This window comes from Zonotrichia albicollis, chromosome 11 (assembly GCF_047830755.1).
Source record: "Zonotrichia albicollis isolate bZonAlb1 chromosome 11, bZonAlb1.hap1, whole genome shotgun sequence".
Lineage (NCBI taxonomy): Eukaryota > Metazoa > Chordata > Aves > Passeriformes > Passerellidae > Zonotrichia > Zonotrichia albicollis.
In genome coordinates this window covers 9893852-9913586 of record NC_133829.1, presented here as the reverse complement: position 1 = coordinate 9913586, position 19735 = coordinate 9893852, and the positions used below count along the sequence as shown (strand labels likewise).

General features: G+C 44.1%; 1 protein-coding gene across 1 annotated transcript in view; it reads left to right on the top strand.

Moving 5' to 3' along the window:
* Window positions 1–545: 545 nt before the first annotated feature.
* The window catches only part of LOC102071221 (high affinity cAMP-specific and IBMX-insensitive 3',5'-cyclic phosphodiesterase 8A), a 162865-nt gene continuing 143675 nt past the window's right edge, over window positions 546–19735 (top strand). The window contains exons 1-2 of the mRNA XM_074549284.1: window positions 546–562; window positions 1297–1469. Coding sequence (XP_074405385.1) covers window positions 1404–1469 — 66 coding nt within the window. The 5' untranslated portion in view covers window positions 546–562; window positions 1297–1403. The remainder of the gene's footprint in view (window positions 563–1296; window positions 1470–19735) is intronic.

Here is a 19735-nt window from a genome sequence, read left to right as displayed (position 1 = left end):
TGTTATATTTGAACAGAATTAAGTTTAATATTCCGGCACAGTTGCCACTTTCCCCCTCAAAAAAAAAAAATTAAAATTGTTTCCTGCCATATAGAAAGAAAAGTTGCATATCAGAGAGGGGGGAAAGTGCCTTAATTTCCCAGAGTAGCCAGCAATCCTGGATTCCTCTCTTTGTCTTTAAAGAGAGGCCTTTCCTGAGACAGACCAAGGGGCTGCCCAGAACATGAAGCCATGTTTGTCTTTGAATAGATGTCAGAGATCACAGTTGGTTTCGAAATGTTAGGGCACCAGCTATCTGCAGTGGCACTGCCTGATACACAGTGCAAACAGAACACAGAGGGTCGATCAGTTGTTATCTGCTTTTATTTATATTTATTGTAGCCCTTCTGTCTAACGTGTGCGTCTGTTTGAAGAGAGACGTCACTTCCTAAACGGAGTGTGCTCCTCCAGGCACGTGGGTGCTCCTGAGGAAAATACTCCATTTGCTTGAGAAAGCTCCTGCATGCACTCTTATGGTGTGACCTGATTTTCACTGACTCTGGCAGGGAATGGAGGCTATTTTGTAAGTGCATCCCTATTTTATGTAGACTTTTGAGCGTGAGTGGAACTTTTTTAAGATGAGCATTTGGCAGATGAAAGTCTTGAGGGCACCTGGATGGGGACTTGTGATTTCTGCTGGAAAATATCCTGTGGACATTACCCACCCAGCCTGTTGGGGTACAGGGTCTATGCATCCTTAGGGAAAAATGCTTGTGGGTTTGGCCCCACTGGCATTCACAAACAGAGCCTTGTGGTTTGTATGTGGCCTGTGAATGTCTGCTGAAAGCTTTGCATCCATCAGAATTTATCTATGTCAGCTCAGAACACTCAGCCCCCTGCCATCTTCTCTGGGCCTTCTTGTAATAAAAACATTTATCTACCCAAGCAAGAAGTTGAATGTAAGTTGGCTTTATTACTGCAGTGACGTTGGGTGGTTGGTTGCTGGGTGACCTTGCCTCTGATTTTATGGTCTAGGCCAGCTCTGGCAGCAGAGAGGTGTGGCCACGTACTTCACTCTGCTGTCAGCTTCTCCTGAGATGATCAGAGCTCCAGTGTCAGCTCTCCTGGGAAGCTGTTTGCCATTTGTTATGTGAAAACCTGGATCCACCAGGAAGGGCTGGAGGAGATAAATCCCTGACAAGAGCAACTATTGAGGCTTAAAAGAAAGGCCAAGCTCTGTGAAATCCAGCACGGAGCCAGGATCTGCAACCTTGGATTAGACCAGTGACCATAAAATCAACATGTGACTTATTGCAGGGCTTTCACAAACCGGGATACTGGAGCCTGCATGGCTTGCTTTGCTTTTGCTTGGAAGATGATTTAATGTTTTTCATTGGAGAACAAAGTTTGGCAACTATTCAGACATGGAAGAATATGAAGGAGCAGATATTTTGGAAACCAGCTCTGTCTCTAATGGTCCTTGGTGCAAGGTGAGAGCTTTTATTCCCCCTCCTCCCTCAGTCACAGAAAATATTATCTTTCTGCTGTTTACAAGTGACTTCAGTAAACCATTGCCCTTGGACCAGACTGAATGCAACCTCTGCATCAGCTTTGTAAACAACTTCACAAATTCCTTAGAGCAAGGCTGTGCTAAACATTAGGCACAGAAATGAAATGGTGATGTGTGTGGTTAAGTGTCTGTCATCCACCTCGCTGGAAGTTTCAAATATCTGACTAACTGTAGGTTTCTGTGCTGTGGAAACGACCAAAATAGGTTTTTTTCGGTGCTCGGCGAATCCAGAAACTCCATATAATTTTAGCAAAGCCACTGCTTTAAGATTTGCAGGTCAAATATGTTGAGTGAAACCATAGCAAGCACAGGGTAAGATAAGCATTAACTTGTGCAAACAAATTGGCAAATTAACTGCGTGGAACTCCGTGTCCAGCAGCAATTCCTCCTACTCCCCCAGCGCTCACTGGAGAGCATCAGCCTCCCGAACGGGTCAGCTGTGCTTCTTGTCAAACCCCAGCAGTGACGTTCAGAGATTGTTTTCTGTTTGCTTGTGTTTGTAATCTGATCTCGTGTAATAACATTGTCCTCGGCTCACATCTAACCACGGGGGTAACTCTGACATCCTGCCTAAAAAAAAACCACCTTGTTGATTCCTGTGCTTGATGTTTGAAAGATTTCCAGTTTGGGCAGGTTGGCCTGTTTATATTAATCTCATCCTGTTACTTGAAATTAAACCGTTAGCATTTTGGAAGTTGGATGTTCTACTTCCATTTTGATTCCCCCCAAAATGCTGGGGTTTGTTGTCTTCACAAGCTTTAGAGGGGACTGGTGGAAGATTTTCTGTTGCCTGTCCTGAGGCCAGGGTTTCAATTCAGCCATTTGTGCTATGAAGAAGGAGTTTCTGGGAGCTCATGTCAGAAATGCGCCAGTTTAGATTCGAGCTCAGCGTTGCCTTTTCTTCATAGGAGTTACTGGAAACTAAGGGAACTGAGGAAACTGGAAATCTGAAAATATCTGCGTGCTTGTGACTTATTGAAAAATATTCTTAGTGAATACAGACATGTGTATCTAATGAAAAGAAGTTTGAAGAGCTGGTCAAGCAGAAGAAACACAAACATTTTGTCCTGTTGGAACATCTCAGCATTGATTGCTTGGTGCATGTCCCATGGCACTGCCCAGACAGTCATTCTCATCAGTGCTGAGGGTTCTTCGATTCAGCCTGTCCAACCAAAACTAAAAAAATCCCTACTGCTGCATTTGCTGGTTGCCACGCTTATTTTTTGTTTACAAAGTTGGATATCCAGTGAAAAGACAGAAGCAATACTCAGGGAAAAAAAAAAAAGGGACAAAACAATGAGAGTAGTTTGTAAGCATGAAGGCTGAAAATTATTCACCTCAAATATTTGGCAACAGTAACAAAATATGTTTACAGAACTCTAGAGCAGTCTGCAATCAGAAAGTCTGTGTTTTTGTAGTATATATTATTCATCTCAGATCCTGATTTCTGTGGAGGTGGAGGGCTAGAAACTGATTTCTGAGAGTTGTGTGCTCAGTCAGTTTTTGCTACATCTGCAAGTGTGCCTATTGGTGCTTTTTCAGACACAGATTGTGATTCATAGGAGCCTGGGCAGGATGCATGGTTGTGGCAGGAAAGAATATCTTGAATAACAACATGCACTCTATCATGGCCTAAAAGTTCACAGAGTAGGTGGAGGTTTACATACTATTGTTTAGTGGCTCATCGATTATGATTTTCTTTCTGTGGCCCTGATATTTTCTGTTTTTTTCTTTAAAAAATGGGAAAAACTCCCCCCCTGCCCTGGGAAAAATCTAGAGGATTTTCTCAACCATATTTTAGTTATATTAGTTGCAGTCTTAAAATTTTTATTTCACTGTGATAGCACATTTATTTCTCAATAAATATTGAGAAATAATATTGAGAATAGCTCATAATTCAGCTGTTCAGCAACTGCCTTCACATCTTTCAAGTGCAAATTTGTGTTTGCAAATAACTTTGTCTGCCTCTCATTGTGGGTACAAGTGTTACTCATTAGAGCTTTTTGTCAGCATCCCAAAATGTGGTAATTGAAGAGCCAGCTACAAATATTTCTGTTTGTGTTTCCTATCTTAGTGTTTAGTTTAAGAGGGTTGAATCTTAAGCAAAAGTGTGTGGATGTTCTTTTGTTTATGTTTATCATAAGATCATAAAATCCCGTCATTTTCTGTGGTTGGCCTGGGCTGTGCCTGTGCTGTGGCTGAGCACAGAGACCTGCACGTGGGCTGGCCTGCACCAGGGCCAGCAGGGCCCTGCTGCCACACAATTCTAAATGCACCCAGGGGCTTTTAAATGAAAAAGAACGGGTTAGTTATTAACTTGAAGAAATATCTGATTTTAGAGAACAGAAGATTACAAAACAAACTGGATTTTCACCAGCTCCTGAAGGGCAAACAGTGCACCACTCTCCACATTTCCCTGCAGTGTGTGTTTGTGTTGAAGCTTTTTCACTCTCATAGTACTCGATGTAAATGTTAATTAGCACTCCAGGGGAAATGTGTTAACAAATGTACCTTTGACACAGGTCCACAGCTATGCTTTGCTCTGTAGCTGCAGGCTGGAAAGATTAGCTGGCAAAGGAGCTCGTGCAGCTTTTGAGGAAACTCCTCAAACAGGAGCTCAGGGGAGCTTGCTGAGCTCCTGGACTTTGCTGCTCTGCTGCAGCTCAGGCTGCTCTGCTGCTCTGCAGAAGAGCTGCTGGATAAAGTATGAGCACTTCTGAGAAAGAAGAGCAAACTCCTAGAAAAATGGTATTTTTAACCATGAAAATGCTTCAAATGAGACTGCCTGGGCTATGGCTTTCATGCAATGAAGAAAATTGACTTAGCACAAACTTTGTGGCAGAATTTATTCCTTCTCCTCCCCCAGTGCTGAGCTTGATTAGCAATAAATAAGGGTGGTAAAGTCATTCCTGTGAGTTGTTAAAGTAGAAAGGTAACAGTAGTGCATTCATAAACACATTTACCTCATCACTGTACTTCTTTGCCTTTCCATAAACAGCAGGGCAGAGATTCAGAAATGGAAATCATTCACAGGCTGGGATTTTTCAGCAGTATTCAAACCTGCCTCAGCTCAGGTTAGCATGCAGATATATTGGTGGTTTCTGGCCTGATTAATTCCAGAGCCTGCCATGACTTCTGTGAAAACATATGCAGAGCCACTTCTCAAGGCTTGGGCAGTTCAGCTATTCATTTCTGCGCAGCATCAAGTCCTGATTTCTCCCTGCTGAGGAACAGCTCAGATTTAAGACACACTGAGAAGAGTCCAAGGTTATTAACCACTCTCTGGAAATGAGGTTGGTGATTTCAGCCCAGCCCTCCTGAAGCTGGTCTGGGGTTTGCAATAGTGATGAAAACTCTGCTGCAGGACCATGCCTGTGCCTCCAAGAGCAAAGAGAAAAACTGCTGGGAGCTCCCTCCTTTCCTGGAGCAGGATGTTGCATGATGGATGCTGGTGTTATCACAGGGCTCTGATCAGCTGGGCTAACCCTGGCACCCTTCTGGTGCTGCCCTCAGTGGGGATTTACAAGAACGGTGCATCATACTTTTTCCTTCCTGTAAAATGGCTTATTTCTGGATTTTATGGCCCTGTGGGGAGTTTCAAACCAGTGGGCTGTTGCTGGTGAGGGGCCATCAGCCTTTGTTTCACAGCTGACTCTGAGGTTTTCAGGGACTTCAGCAAGAAGCAAGATCAGGATGTGAATGAGTGCATATCTGAGTGGTGAGCAGCCCACAGGACATGGCTTAGAGCCCCTGGGCAAGCCTGACCTCTAAGTAGGTCAGCCATGGAGAGGATTGCTGCTTTCTGCTCACCACGTGTGCAGGCTGCAAGTGTGAACCAGGCTGTGCAGAGCGAACTTGGGCTCTTTGTCCCAGCCATGCCTTCCCCTGGGCTTGGCCCTTGGGCTGGGACAGCCCTGGGACGGTTTCCTGGCAGAGGGACTTCATGGGAGCACTCTTAGTTTGAAGTGCAGGTGAAAGAAACGCCAACCTTTTACACAGTGGGAGATCTCCTCACTTTGAATTACTGCTAAATAAATGTGGCCTTGACTCGGTTAAATATGTCCAAAACTGGATGGAAGCCCTCTGGCAGGGTGCTGCCTGAAGATGCTGCTGCTGCTTGGGATAAAGAGAGTTTCACTGTGTGGAAGTGCTCCCTCCTTGCCCCGTGGAGCAGGGAGCTCCCCAAACCCACAGAGTGAGGCACCGAGCAGGGATGGGGAGCCTGGGGAGGCACCACCACCCCACAGCTCCTGAGCCTGCCCTGGACCCTGACTCTGCAGCCCCCTGTCAGCGTGGCTGGATTTTGGCATCATTTGGTGACAGATGTCAGATCTGAGCTGTGCTGGTTGGTGCTGTGGATGTGTTAAATCACTTCATTAAGAGTGATGGGCTGGATTAGCATCTGGCCCTGCTTCTAATGCAAAATTCTGTGTGAGAGATGCTGGGCCTTGGGTTTAGCTGCCCAAAGAGGAAACAGCATATTGCACCTCCAGAGTCAGCTAGTGATAGGTCATAACCAAGCAGACTGTCTACTTCTATGTCCTCTAGCAGTGACAAAAGATAAAATTAACTTTTATTATTAAAAACCTCTTGTTTCAATAGCCCCCCTTTCCACCTGATTGCAATTATTTTTCTCAGCTGCTATACTTTTGCTGTTTGTTTCTATATTCATAAATCTTGTCTACCAAATTTTAGCACCAATAGATATACCAGCCAGCAATTGTCTAAGATCATGTAAAAATTGAGACTTTAGGGACAGCAGTTCCACCCAGAGAGTTGCTGTCTATCTGGCTGCTTTGGTTTTGGCTCTGACTGCACAGATTCCAGCCAGGGGTTAAAATTCAGTTCAAGACAAGTGCAAAACTCTCTCAAGGTTTGATAACTTGTTTACTGTCTAACTCAGCAATAATCTGCTTCTCGCATTCGAGTAAACTGATCACCCAGCAGGACCTGGACTTGTGCCTTGCTGAGGGATGAATGTTGCTTTAGTTGCTCAAAAGGAAAACATACAAGAAATGCAGAATCCTTGTTGACCCAACAACTGAAAGAAACATCACAACATTTCCTAAATCAACACATGGCAATTCTCAAAACAAAGTCTGAACAGCAGCCAGAAGCTTACAAGGCAGAGGATGGTGCTGTGACCAAACTGAGACCTGGAATCTTCCCTAAGCCATGGGGTGAGCTGGGAGCTCTGTCTGGTGATGTTCACTCGTGTCTCAGAAGAGCTGCTTGTGCATGAACCTACTTGCTTTGCAGTCAGGAAATTTAATTATTGCTTCCACAGCAGCCCTCAAAGAGTACCCTGTGCATGAAGTATGCATTCATACCTGATATGTCCCATAATTTCTTCTGTTTCCGCATATGGAGGTAAGGTTAATGTTCCATACACTGTGGACAAATAGTAGTTGTCATGGGTACCATAGCCTTGAATTTCCTGTCTCCTGGGTGATTAAATTCCCCACAGTAATTTTACTTTATTGGTTTGTTTCTGTAACTCCTTATTTCTTTGGTTTGCTCTCCTTGATGACGTTTCTCAAGCTGCTTGGATCTCCTCAGGCTTTTGCATTTTGTACACCAGTTTTGGGAAGAATTAAGTGTTTTTCACAAGGTGTGTGAAGAAGCAGAGTGGAGTGAGGTCCCCCCAGGCTCAGCAGTGCACACCCAGCTTGTTGGAGTCTGTGCTGCTGGAAATCCCAGCCCCACTGAGCAGCCACACCAACACCTGTGCAGCTCCAGCACTGCATTCCTGCTGTCTCTGTGCTGTGCAGGGCACCTCCTCATGTCCTGTCTGCAGGAGAGGTGCAGAACAGCTTCATCTGTTCTCCCCAGGAGCTGCTGGGGTCCCAGCCAGAGTGAGTGGTCAGCCTGCCTGCTGGAATCACACAGAGTCAGCAAGAATCTGATGGGCTTTAAGAGTTTCTGTCTCTACTCTTACAATAACAAAAGGGCTGCATTTGGCTGATGGGATTTGGGGGCCTTTGCAACACTGCTAGCTCCTCTACCAGCGCTTTACAAACTGTTCAGATATTTAGGTTTATTCCATAATCCCGGCCCTCCAGAAAATGGCATAAAATAATATTGACATGGAAACAACAACCTGTGAAAATGTAGCCTTAGCTGGTAAGTAAAATGAGTAAGTAGCTGTTAAATGCTAAATTTTATGCAACAGGCATAAAAAGACAGTGGGACCTTTTGCTGTTTAATATGAAATGTTCTATAAATAAAGCTAGGTGGCTACATATTGACAAAACTGGTCACCCCTAATTTAAGGCATGTCATAGGCAGTGGAAAAAGTGTTCCCATAGACCTGACTTATGTGGATAGAAATAGAGAGCAATTTGGAAAACTGAGGCTAGAATGGCATCACTGTGAGGGCAGACCCTGCAGGCTGGGTGTCAGTGCTGCCAGCTGAGCAGCCTTTCCTTGCACAGCCCCAGTGGTGCTGACACTGATTAACTGGCACTGCTCACGCTGAAGTCCTGATAATTAAAGCTGGAGTGTCATCTGCATTGTAATTAATATGCTCCTCTGCACCTAATTCATTCTGACAGTATAGATTAATGATGGTAAATGACCAACAAGGATTTATCATGAGATGATTCTTGGTTCTACAGGCTGCCTCAGACAATTGCAGGAAGCGATTGTTAACTCCAGGCTATTGTCCTGGTGTAATCGTGCATGTGCATTCTCAGCATTGTTTTGCAGTAAAACCCATCCAAGGGCTTCATAAAGATTCAGTTATGGCCCCTTAGAGGCTGAGCCACCCTTGTAAAAGTGGGAGAGGGGAAGCACAGGCTGGTGACACCGCGCTGGTTTTTCAGTATCCCAGCACGCATAGTCCCTGTTGATACTGGAGCTGAGCCTGAGCACTGTTTCTGCAAATCAGATGCTTTTGTAAATATGATTGTGTTGGGAGGTTGGGCAACAGGGTCAGCTGAGCAGTGGGGTGTAGAGCTGGGCTGGGCAGCCTTGTTTGTCACCAGTGCTCTTGCTCTGGGGCAGTGCTAGTGTGTCCCCATCGGGGCCATGGGGAGGAAGAGCCTTTTCCTACAGGACCCCAGGACTCAGCAGTCCTGTCTGCCAAGAACCGCTGTGCATCTGAGCAATAGCTCAAGAGTGGGCATTATTCTGAGCTACCAAAACACCCTATATAGAAGAGATGCCCCCTCAAAAGGAAGGTACTGAGTTCCCTGAAAGCTCAGAGCCTCAGGAGATCGCACTAGTCAGGCTTGCGAAATCTTGACTTTCAAGCCAAACTGGGCACAGCTGGGGGACAACATCATGTCATGCTAAGCAAAAGGTCATGAAAAATGATGTAAATGAAGTGAAATTTTCCAAAGCATATAAGGTGCTCAAGCTCTGCTTGCTTCTTACAAAAAATGGTTTCATCATTACATTTTCTTGTAACAGCTTCCTTGTGTACACAAGGAACTTACCCTGGCTTATTTAAACTGCATCACGCTTTGCTGCAAGAATACCTGATTAACAAGATGATCGATGTGTGCTGTTCCACTTGTCAGTCAATAGGAATTAATATGCAGGAGACTAGTTCAGAAATGAGAGATTATAATGGAAGTTTGCTTTTCTTTGTGCTGAAGTGTTGCTTCATGAGCGAACAAGTGCTGATATGATGAGCTGAGCTCCGCTGCCTCCCCTCCCTAAGGCTGGCATTCTCCTCGACTCTTCCTCTATTTGTTCCAATCCCAAACTCCCTCCTAGGAGTGGTGGAGCTCCTTTCTGCTCGTAGTAGAGGCCTGGGACGTTTTTTCCTCTGCCCTTGGGATGTTCCTGGGATGCCCCTCCTGTCAGTCCCACTCAGCCTCTGCAGCACCTTCTGCGTGTTGTTGGCTGAAGCTGTCATCGACCCCAAATGGACCCCAGTCAGTCTCTGGTGTGGCTGATGTGCCAGTGTCATGCACTCCCATGCCAGACCAAGCACAAGGTTTAGCTGCAAGTGGTTTTAGTGTTTATCGGAAAATATTGCTCCGTTTTGCCTGTGCTGCCCTGGGGACAGCAGCATGATCCTGGTGGCTGCAGCTTGTGCAACAGAGCTCCCTGTGCTGCCTCTGCACTTGGATGACACCGTATCCTCCACAGCAACCACGTGGGGCAGGTAGCCAGACCCGAGCAAATAAGAAAGGAGGGAAAAGAATGAAAAAACAGAAACACCTTTTATTTTTTTCTTCCCGTCTTCTTCTTCCCCCTAGTAACAAAATGTATTGGTAAGAGGGTGTAGCCGAGCTGTCCCTCCTTCCCCAGCCTCAGAGAGATGGTGGTGAGGTGGCTTTGGAGGGGAGGAGTGTGTGGAGGAAAGAGGAGGTCTCTGGGGCACCATGGCCATGGAAACGTGCAAAGCTGGTGTCAGTGTTTGTTATTGTTGGCTGCAGAGATGCCTGCTCTGCACCTCCAGCCCTGAAGGAACCGGGGTACATCTGAGAGGGTTTATCTGTGAATAAGAAAATAGGAGTTGAGAGCAGAGCTGGAGCAATGGTGAGTTTTCTTTGTTTGCCCTCTGACCCTTCCCCCTCAGCTTTGAAATACAAATATAGGTCTAATGAAACTAAAAGCAGAGGTTGCTTTGGAGAAAATTGAGGAGGCTTAAGAGGAAAATTGTTAAATTTTGCAAAATGTTTTTATTCAGTCCCAAACAAAATGCTTGCAGTTGCTTTAAGAGCGGTTTCTGTTTGTCCCCTTTCATTTTGGAAAAGAAAACTCAAACCCAACCCATTTCATTTAGAAAATACCAAAGCAAAACATTTCACAGAGCCATAGAATAGTTGAGGTTGGAAGGGAACACTGGAGATCATCTAGTTCAACCCCTCTGCCCAAAGCATATTTGAGTATGCTATACATTTCTGGTTTGAATTTTTATCTGTGTCCACAGTAATTTCCCAAATTTGGCTTGAATTTCTAAGCAGATCTGTGTTCCCTCCCCAACTATTTTGGGATCAACTTTGTATTTACTGCTTTTTATTTTCTTAGGCCTCTATTTGGGAAATCTATGTCCTCTGTGCTGGGCTGGCAATGTATGCTGTCCCTGTAGAAATCCAGGTGTCATGGATTCCACATAGCTTCTCTTTTCTTCTTCCACATGGCTTCATATAACCACAAGTGTTTGACTTTATATTTGCTTATTACAGCACACTTGTGACTTAAAAAGATGTGGACATTCATGGGAGCAAAACATTAGCATTTATATTATAAAAGGTAGTAATATACTGTCTGGTTGGCTTCCTACCTGTGTCCATACATAGAATCAGAGAGGCATTTAGGTTGGAAAAGACCTTTAAGACCATCAAGTTCAGCCATAAAATCAACAAGTCCACCACTAAACTGTGTTCCTCTCATCTCAAAATGCTGACCCATGTCTGCCAATGATTTACTAAAAGGACAAGGTAGTGTCTGTCATTTATCCAGTAACTTTTTTTTTGCCAAGTTAAAATAAAAAGCAGCCCAGCCCAAAAGTGAAAGAAATGCAAAACATTCATAGCTCATAAAGAACAGCTGAAGATGCAGAAACATGAATGACTAGGATGCCTCAGACTTGGATGTTCCCAAAAGCTTACACAAAGCCTTGGAAAAGGTTGCTTTGTGAAATCCATTTGTTGGTGGCTGTGACAGTGTCCCCCATGGTGCCCTGTGGGGTCCGACACCTGAATTCCTGCTGCCTGGGGGGGAGTGCACTGTCTGAGCTGCCGTTCTGGCAGAGATGTTCAATGGCAATTGGTGTGATCTGGACACTGGCTGGAGCAAAACAATTGGATTTATCCTATTTGCAGTCACAAAGTTCTGTGGGTTGGGACTGTGGAACTGTCACCTCTGTATGAGAACTGCCCTAATGTCAACCTCATGGAAAGGAAACCCTTCACTTACAGAACAGCATGAAATTTATCCAATCTTTGTGAAACAGAAACACAGTAATCAATATAAGAAAATGAAACTCAGCCCTTCTATAATTTTTTTTCTTTTATCAAGGATTTTAATTTCCTTTCTTGCCTTTTCTTATTGCAAATTAAAAAAAAAAAAGGCTTAAACTTTGAGGTTCCTTAGCAAAACTATTCCCTCATGCTTTCAGCTGGAGCAGTTTTCCAACAGTGACATGAGCTCACAATATGTTAGTCTGACTCTAAATAAGATTTTCCAGAGTTGGCTGAAGGTTTTGGCTTGGTTCTAGAATAAACTGCTTCAGAAACCTTTCTGGAGTGGATTCTGGATAACCTGGCATCACTGAAAGGATTAAAAACTCATGCATCATTTGCCCTTTCAAAATACTCAAGGCTTCTAAATTTCTCACCCCAGAAAATATCTTTCTTTTCATCAAACATCAGCTGTTTCCAATTGCTTCGTTCTATTTTGGTCACTTATTCTCTCTTTTCCTTCCCATGCATGACTAAATATCTCCTTTAAATCAACTTGCAGCCATTTGTTTTTCCATTTGGCCGTGCTGGTTTCTTTCACCCCAGGAATGCCCCATGAATGTCACACACTGAAGGAGCAATATCATCTGTGCCCTCCTGGGTGCAGAGTCCTTGGCTGCAGTTCTGCAACTTGGTGCATGCAAACCAGGGCAGCTGCTGGTTTCTGCATGCTTTAACTGCTTCATTTGCTGCAGCCCTGGGCAGAAATGGCTGTACAGCTGATGAGAAGGCACACTGCTCTTCAGCAACCTTCTTTTGTTGTCCTCAGGTTAGAATGAAGCTTCTCCAATCTTTGATTTCCTGTATAATGTACAAACACCCACCAGATTTCTGGACTGAAAGGAACACTCATATGTCACACATGCCTACCCATGAGTGTGTGACACATGCATTTTCCTTTCAGTTGACAAACAATGAAGCTGAAATTATCCAGGAAATATGCACACCAAGGCCAAGCATAGGGATAGGGTTTGTTTTGGTTTGGGTTTCTTTCTCTTGGTGAAGTAAAGAGTATGCTGGAGACTGATTTGACAAAGTGAGTGATGCAGATTGTTGTGGCAGTCGCATCCCAGCTCTAGCTGTCATAGCCACAGCTGATCCAAGCTCTGCTGTGCTCTGCAAGGGAAGGAGTCAGGGTCAGACCTGCCAGAAGGGCCTGAGCACTAAACCCTTCTGTCCAGAGCGGGATATGTAAAGCTGCATTTCCTCAAGACTGCTGCCAAATGACTAATCTTGGACACTTCCAGGCATTCCAGCATGTCTGGTTAGTGGTTACTCCAGCCATCCTATGTGTTTTTGGGAACCAAATGTCTTGCACGCTGAAGCAAGGTGCATTTTATACAAGGGGTTCCTGTATTGGATGTAAGCAGAGTTAGTGGCCAGTGCACAGTGGCTTTACATCAAAGATAACCTTGTGAGCAGGGAGCATTATGTGCATGCTCAGAGTCAGACATGCAGGGGAATCAGAGCCCTTTCTTGATGGTTTACTTAGGAGTCATGGGCAGTGAGGGATTTTTAAACACAGGCTGAATGAATTAGTCCATTAACTTCTGTTTTCCTTTCCATGCAAGTGACGATTACCTGTTATGGCCAGAGGTGAGCTAACAAGACACAGCACTCTGCAATCAGCCACTGGTCACACCAGATCACACTATTTACAGTAAGAGAGGTCATGCTTTCTGCAAAGAGATCCCAGGCTCAGACATTATTCTGCTACCTAACCTTGCTTGTTTGCATTTACTGAGGGACTTCCTTAAATTGGAGTGTTGTGACTCACTGTGTCTTGAGAGCTGTCTCAAGGTATGCTCCAGGGAATATTCAAGCTTCATCTTATGGAAATTTCCTTTTTGTTTAAGGTGCAACATTATTTGTTTTCAAAACATAATTATATGTCCAGACCCTGGCTACATCCTGTATGTATTTGAATTCTTTCTTGCAGGCAGGACATCTCCCAGAGGCTACTTCTGGTTCATGTCCATGATCTTTGGGGCTTCACTGTACTTTTTACTTCCATGATAAATTATTGTGGTTTCCAAAGGTTAATCATTAGTGCTCTGCAGAAGAGATGTCCTGTCTAGATAGTGTGGTTTCCTTTTAATTGTCTTTTTGGATCTAGCTTTGTTCTTATACTGTGGGATAATGAGCCAAAGATGGCACTGTGCAGGCTGTGTTGATGAGTTCAACTGTGCTACAAAATACTCCTTTTGATCCTGCTTCTTTTTTTTTTTTTCTGAACTCCACCAGCTCCTTTTTTTTTCCTTATATAGAAGCCCTTTGCCTTGTATCTCCTGTTTGGATCAGGGCTTGATGGGTTGGATCAGGTCACAGTACTTTCTTGTCTGACTGAGACAGGATGGATATCCAGGAGGATGAGCTGACCTCCATCACAGCCAGTTATGTGAGGAGGGAGCCGTGCACCAGTGAAACTGGCTTCCCAGCCCCAGCTAATACATTGCATTGTCTTGTCTTCATAGGTAACGCTGAATTTTCTTATAAATCTCTTCAATTTTATGGCTGCATGAATCTATTGTATGAATCTTTGCTGAGAGTTACAGCCAGCAACCAGTTGCACCAGTGCAAGGAGCTATTGTCATGTCCTAACCTGTCCCTTAAAATACCAGCTGTCTCCACTGAGGAGGCTTCAAAGCTCATTGCCAGGGTCCATTCACTGTGGCTAGCTAAGCCCAACTTTAAACTCATCCAACTCCACACTGTGAACACCCATCAAAAGAGGACAAAATGGCTGCTTTAGGTGGGAAGAAGGAGGGCCTGTGGGTGCCAGCCAGCAGTTTCCTGCCTGCCTGGCTGGGTTGTGGAAGGGTTGGGGATTTTCCCCCCGAATGCCACGTCCCAGGCAGTGCAGGGAGCCATCCCAGGGCTCTGGGCAGCCCTCTTGGCCTCCCTGACTCCCACCAGGAAAGGGAGGGAGAGCTCCAGCTGCATCCGGCCCGCCCGCCTGCCCACGGGAGGCCCTTGAAGTACAGAACAAAATAAATTCCTTCAATCCCAGCAATTTTCCCCAGAGCAGATCGGCAGGCAGCAGGCCTGTGTTCTGCGGCTTGCAGTGGGCATCAGTGAGTGTCCCAGGATGCCTGTGTTTGATGGCTGTATCCCAAAGCCATGTCTCTGGTGTTTTTCTGTGCCCACAAACAGCATCTGAAAGACATCACATGGAGAACCAAAATCAGCTCCAGTGGCTTCAGTGGAGTTGCTTCTGATCCAGGAGCTCCTTGCCTGGGTACCAGCACTCAGGCGTTCCAGGTGCTTTGGCTGCAGGAGCACACAGCACACCTCTGGGCCTGCTCTCCATCCCACCAGGAACGCTGCTCCCCTGAACAGGAACTGAGCTGATGAACAGAAAATGCCAACAGTTCCATACTCAAACAAGAATTAGGAAGTCTTTTAAACAAGCAGAGTTAAGAAAATAGATGGAGATGAGAATTGTTTCCTTGTACAGCTGTGTAAAGGTTCTTTCCGGGTTTGAGCTTCCTCAAAAGTGTCAGGTTATTCCCCCAATACCAGTCAGATATGAATAAACTCTCTGCATGTGCCTCCACAGCCACCCACTCCTTTTTCTGCAGTGGTTCCCCATTTGGAAAAAAGCTGGGAGATTTTCCTTTCTAGGAGCAAACCTGCTATACTAAATGTCATCTCAATTGACTGTTACTAGCATTTTCCTGATAAACTGACCTTCAGAGAAATGCACTCTTATCAGAAAGCTGTTTTGTTTAAAACCTTTTAGATGCTCATTAGTCAGCTCAAGCTTTTTCACTGGTGCAGAGCAAGATGTGCTAACTCTAGAAGAGGCAAAGTGTTGCTGCAGAATCATATGTTATGTTATATGCACTTAAAAAATACAGAATTTTACTTGGCTATACTGTCTTAAATATATGATTTCCCAGAAACCACTGAAGCTTCAAAAGGTGGAGACTTTGATGAAAGAGGTCAGATTACAGCCTTGCTTCTCGGCAATGACAAGTATTTCCCAGGTCATTAAGAGCAAATCACTCAATATTTTCCCATCTCTAAGGAATTAGGATCATAAATCAACCAGTATTTATGATGTGTTCCACTATGTCTGTGATAGGGCCATGTAACTTTAGATAAAAGAAAGTTTACTTTTATTTGTTATTAAGAGAGAGAAGGAAGCAGTACAGCATCTTTTCTAGAAGAAATCCACGATTTCTATAATCTTATCTGAAGTTTTTTTCTCACTGAAGTGGTTAACAAAGCTTGGATGTAATGTATTCTAACCTAATGTGCCTAATTTAGCTGAACACTTTAAATTCTTTCAGTTATATGGCTCCGGTCTGTCTGTTTTTGTTTTACCTTTTTTTCCACTGCTGAGCTCCATAATTGTTCCTTTTAGCCACAGTCACCTCAGGTCAGGCTGTACCTTGCTAAGGAGCCGAGCTGCAAACAAGGCTCGCTCCATCACGTGTCCCCAGCCCATTCCTGTTATTAATCCTCCCAACTTCTGGACCCAGCACTTGGCAGAGCAACTAAAGTAAACTTTTTATCAGAAGTTCACATTCTCCTCAAGTGGAGGAAGAGCTGGGTAATTCCTGCCTTTATTTTTTTTTTTTTTTTTTTTGTTTTGAAGAATATTGTGATGTGGGAGCTGCCTCAGGTTTATTTCAATAATGCAGGGGGCACAAATGTATTGAAAAAAACATTGTTTGTGCAATGTGAATTTAGTCTGATAAAATTCTGTTTCTCTTCCCAAAATGGCTTTCATCAGTAAATATGCTGTCATTGTAACAAATATGATGCTGGCTTTAAACTGATGAGAAAATGGCCAAAATACGTGCAGTTTATACTCTGACAGGAAGCTGGTCTGGGGATTTAGGTTTTGTCTGAAATCTACAGCACTGCAAAAAACTTTTATTTTTGTTCCAGTCTCTGTGTAGAAAAGTCCTGCTTAATTTACTTTCTCTTATTCATAGAATTTTTGCAGTCTTCATCTCTGCATCAGATAAATGCCTCAGACGGGAAAATATAACTGTAATTATTAATGTGTCGATATTATCAAAAGGGTCTTATATTAAAATAATTAAAATGTGTCATGTGACAAAAGAGTGAGAAAATGAAAAAAAAAGAAAGAATAAGATAGAAGTAGAAATGAGGGCTGCCAGGAGGAAACACTGATTATTTATATATTCCTCACATAGTATGGAGGGCTGCAGTGAGGGGATGCCATTATGCTGCTGTCAGGACCAGCTGCAGCTGCCCACCCTGCCCAGGATGCTGGGACAGCCCAGGCACTTCCATAGAGTCCTTTGTATCCCAGAGCCATCCTTGGGTGATAATTTCATTTCTCTTTTCCACATGTTAAGAAGCAGCCAACACAGCCAGCAAACAAATAAGTATATAAAATGTGTTTTACAAAGCACTTACAGCCGTATTTAAACCTTTGTGTCAGTGATTTCCCTGTGTGTGTATGTAATTTTGCAGGTAATTCATACAGTGATGAAAATCCCTTAACTGTCATTGTAGGCTAATGCCCTTTTCCATTCTCAAATGTTCAACAACCTGAGCTAACAGTCAGGAGAGTTTGCATTTTTCTGGTTTATTTTCTGAAAACAGCATTTACATGAAAGAAGTTGAAGCATGTACACCTACAGTTTGTCTCTGAGCAGAGTGCTTCCAAAACATCCCTTGTATACAAACTGTTTTCTGTTATTTAGCTTATAATATTAATAAAAACTTGAATGGAAATGCTATGAGGGATGGAACTTGCTATATTGCTATTTACTTCTTTAATTTTTCTTTTTTATCATCATTACACAATCAGTGAAATACTTCACAGCTGGACCCAGAGTTTCAGCTGTGAGACTGGGCTGCTGCCTAGACACTAAATTAACTGCAGGTGTACAGGGCCTGTTATATCTCTCCTCTTTCAATCTCTCTGGGGGTTTGGTAGGGATTTGGGGGATGCTTTGCTCAGTCAGGGGCAGGTATAAGTCCAGGATAACTGTTGCTATTTTGGGGGAAAACCTGTAAGAGTTTCCTGATGTCCCTCTCCCAGAACTTCCTAAAAATTCCCCCTGGGTGGCAGTGGGCAGCAAGGTTTGCTCACCTGTGTGTGATGTATGGGTGAGTCAGGGCACTGAGTGAAAACTGATCAAGTCAGATGGCAGCTCTGGGTGCAGGATGAGGGGAATAACCCTCATGCTGCCCAGAAGTGATCCTCTGGAGAGCCAGGCTCAGCTGAGTTACACAGAGCTGCCACCACTGCCTGCCCTGCGCAGCACCAGTCCATGCAGTCTGCACCAGGTAAGCTGAATTTAAACTGCTCTCTCTTGTAAAAGTTTTCTTGAATACCTGTATTTCTCCCCAGAGAAAGACTGATTTTTCTGACGTTTGCTGTTCCTCCTGAAAAAGAAATGTGTCTGTGTTTGGAAAAAACTTTTATAGTGAGATTGTCTTACAATAGGAACTTTATATACATACTTTTTTTTTTTTCTCAATTCACCCCCTCCTTCTAAAAGGCCACATAGCTTTCCCCCTGTGAATCTGTGAAATGAAGTTATTTAGTTTCCTTTTAAAAGAATACTCAATTTAGATCAGATTTTTGAAGTCCTAAAGACTCAGCTTTATTTTAAAAAGTGCTTATTTTTTTGGTGCCCAAGACTGTTGAAAGGAAAATGTGACCTTTAGGTGTTTATAGCAGCTGAGCAAGAGGGAAGCAGTCTGCTTGGGGTCTGAAGGGATGTTACATGCATGGTATGATCCTGACCTTCTCAAAGTGCACTGACACTCGCCCACTGAACTTCCAAGAGTGCAAGGAGATGGATATATCTTCAATTGCTGTGTCCAGATTGGTATACTTGTTGTGGTAGTGAATTTAGGAGTGATTGTTTTGACTTGGTTACATTAATTCATTGTAAAGGTAATGTGTGGAATGGTTTGCTCTGAAACTCCCCAAAAGTAGAAGTGTAAACCAGATCTGGGTTCTGGAGGAAGGTGTGTTTGGCACTGGGGCCCTGTGAGAGATGAGGGTTGCTCCTGGTTTCCCGCAGCCACCAGAGTGGGGCCTTTGTGTGCAGGGATTGGAAGTGGGGAGCTGTGCCTGGAGATTTGTCAGGGACACAGAGATGGACAGAGATGGCACTGCAGCTTCTTACAAGTGAGCACAGATTAAAAAGCCTCTTGATGGAGCACTAGCACCCACCCACTTGGGCACAGTAAGTGCAGACCCAGGAGATCTTGCCAAGGCAGATCTAAACCATGAGATCAGCCCCCTCAATTCATCACATCGTTCCCCACCCCATCTGTTTGGAAGTCTCTCATGCATTTTAAAGGACGTGTTTTAAAAGTATTTTTCAACTCTGTTCCCAAAACATTTTGGAGATTTTTTTTTTAATTTTTTTTTTAGTGCTTGCTATTGTGCTTGTGTTACAGAGCCTGTCAACCCCTGCAGCACCCAGCTGTGCTGGCCCTAACCATAATTCACACAAACTGCCAAGTGCTGTTCTGCTTAATATGACAGATCCTTCCGTGATAGCTGTGCTCCAGGCAGCCCTGGTGAATGTGCTGGGAAGGATGGTGCCCATGTGAGAAAGATTTATGTTTGTTAGGGCTGTGGTGAGTGAGCCTGCAAGCGCTGCCTTCCCCTTTTCAAAAACTCCCAAGATTTATCTCCCTGACGCATCCTGAGTCTGTTTCTCTTTTTTTGCATAGTTATCCCCAGAAAACTTCCATGGCTTGGTTTTTTCCACCTGCCCTCTCCCTTGAGTGTGGTTTCTCCTTATCTCTCCCCTGAGTTGTCATCTCCTCTTGCAATTCTTGTGGTGTTGCTCTTCCTGCTGCCCAGCTGGATGTGCAGACAGCTATAAAATGGAGTTTACAAGAACCATGATCTATGGGTGCTGTGCCATGGCACCACAGAGATTCTTGTACATCCCTACTTACAGCTGTCTGCAGGCAGAACTGCATGTTGGCAGGAGACAAGGACTGCAACTTCCCTGGTGGGAGCTTACAGAAATGAGAATGCAGTTGGAAAGAACAGGATTGGACAAATGCTCTGCCATTGCTGGAAAATCAGAGCCTGACTGCAATGAAAGATTGGATGTGGAATATTCCTGGGAAAAGGGATATATTCAATTGCACAGTCATCTCTGGGTTAACCTGTTGGTGGTAGGGTATGATCCCCTTGGTTAATTAAGGGTTCAGCTGCTTGCACATATGATCCACAGAAAGACTTTACATTGGAGAAGGACTGTACACAGCCAGGAATGACTGAATGTATTTAAAGATACTGTTT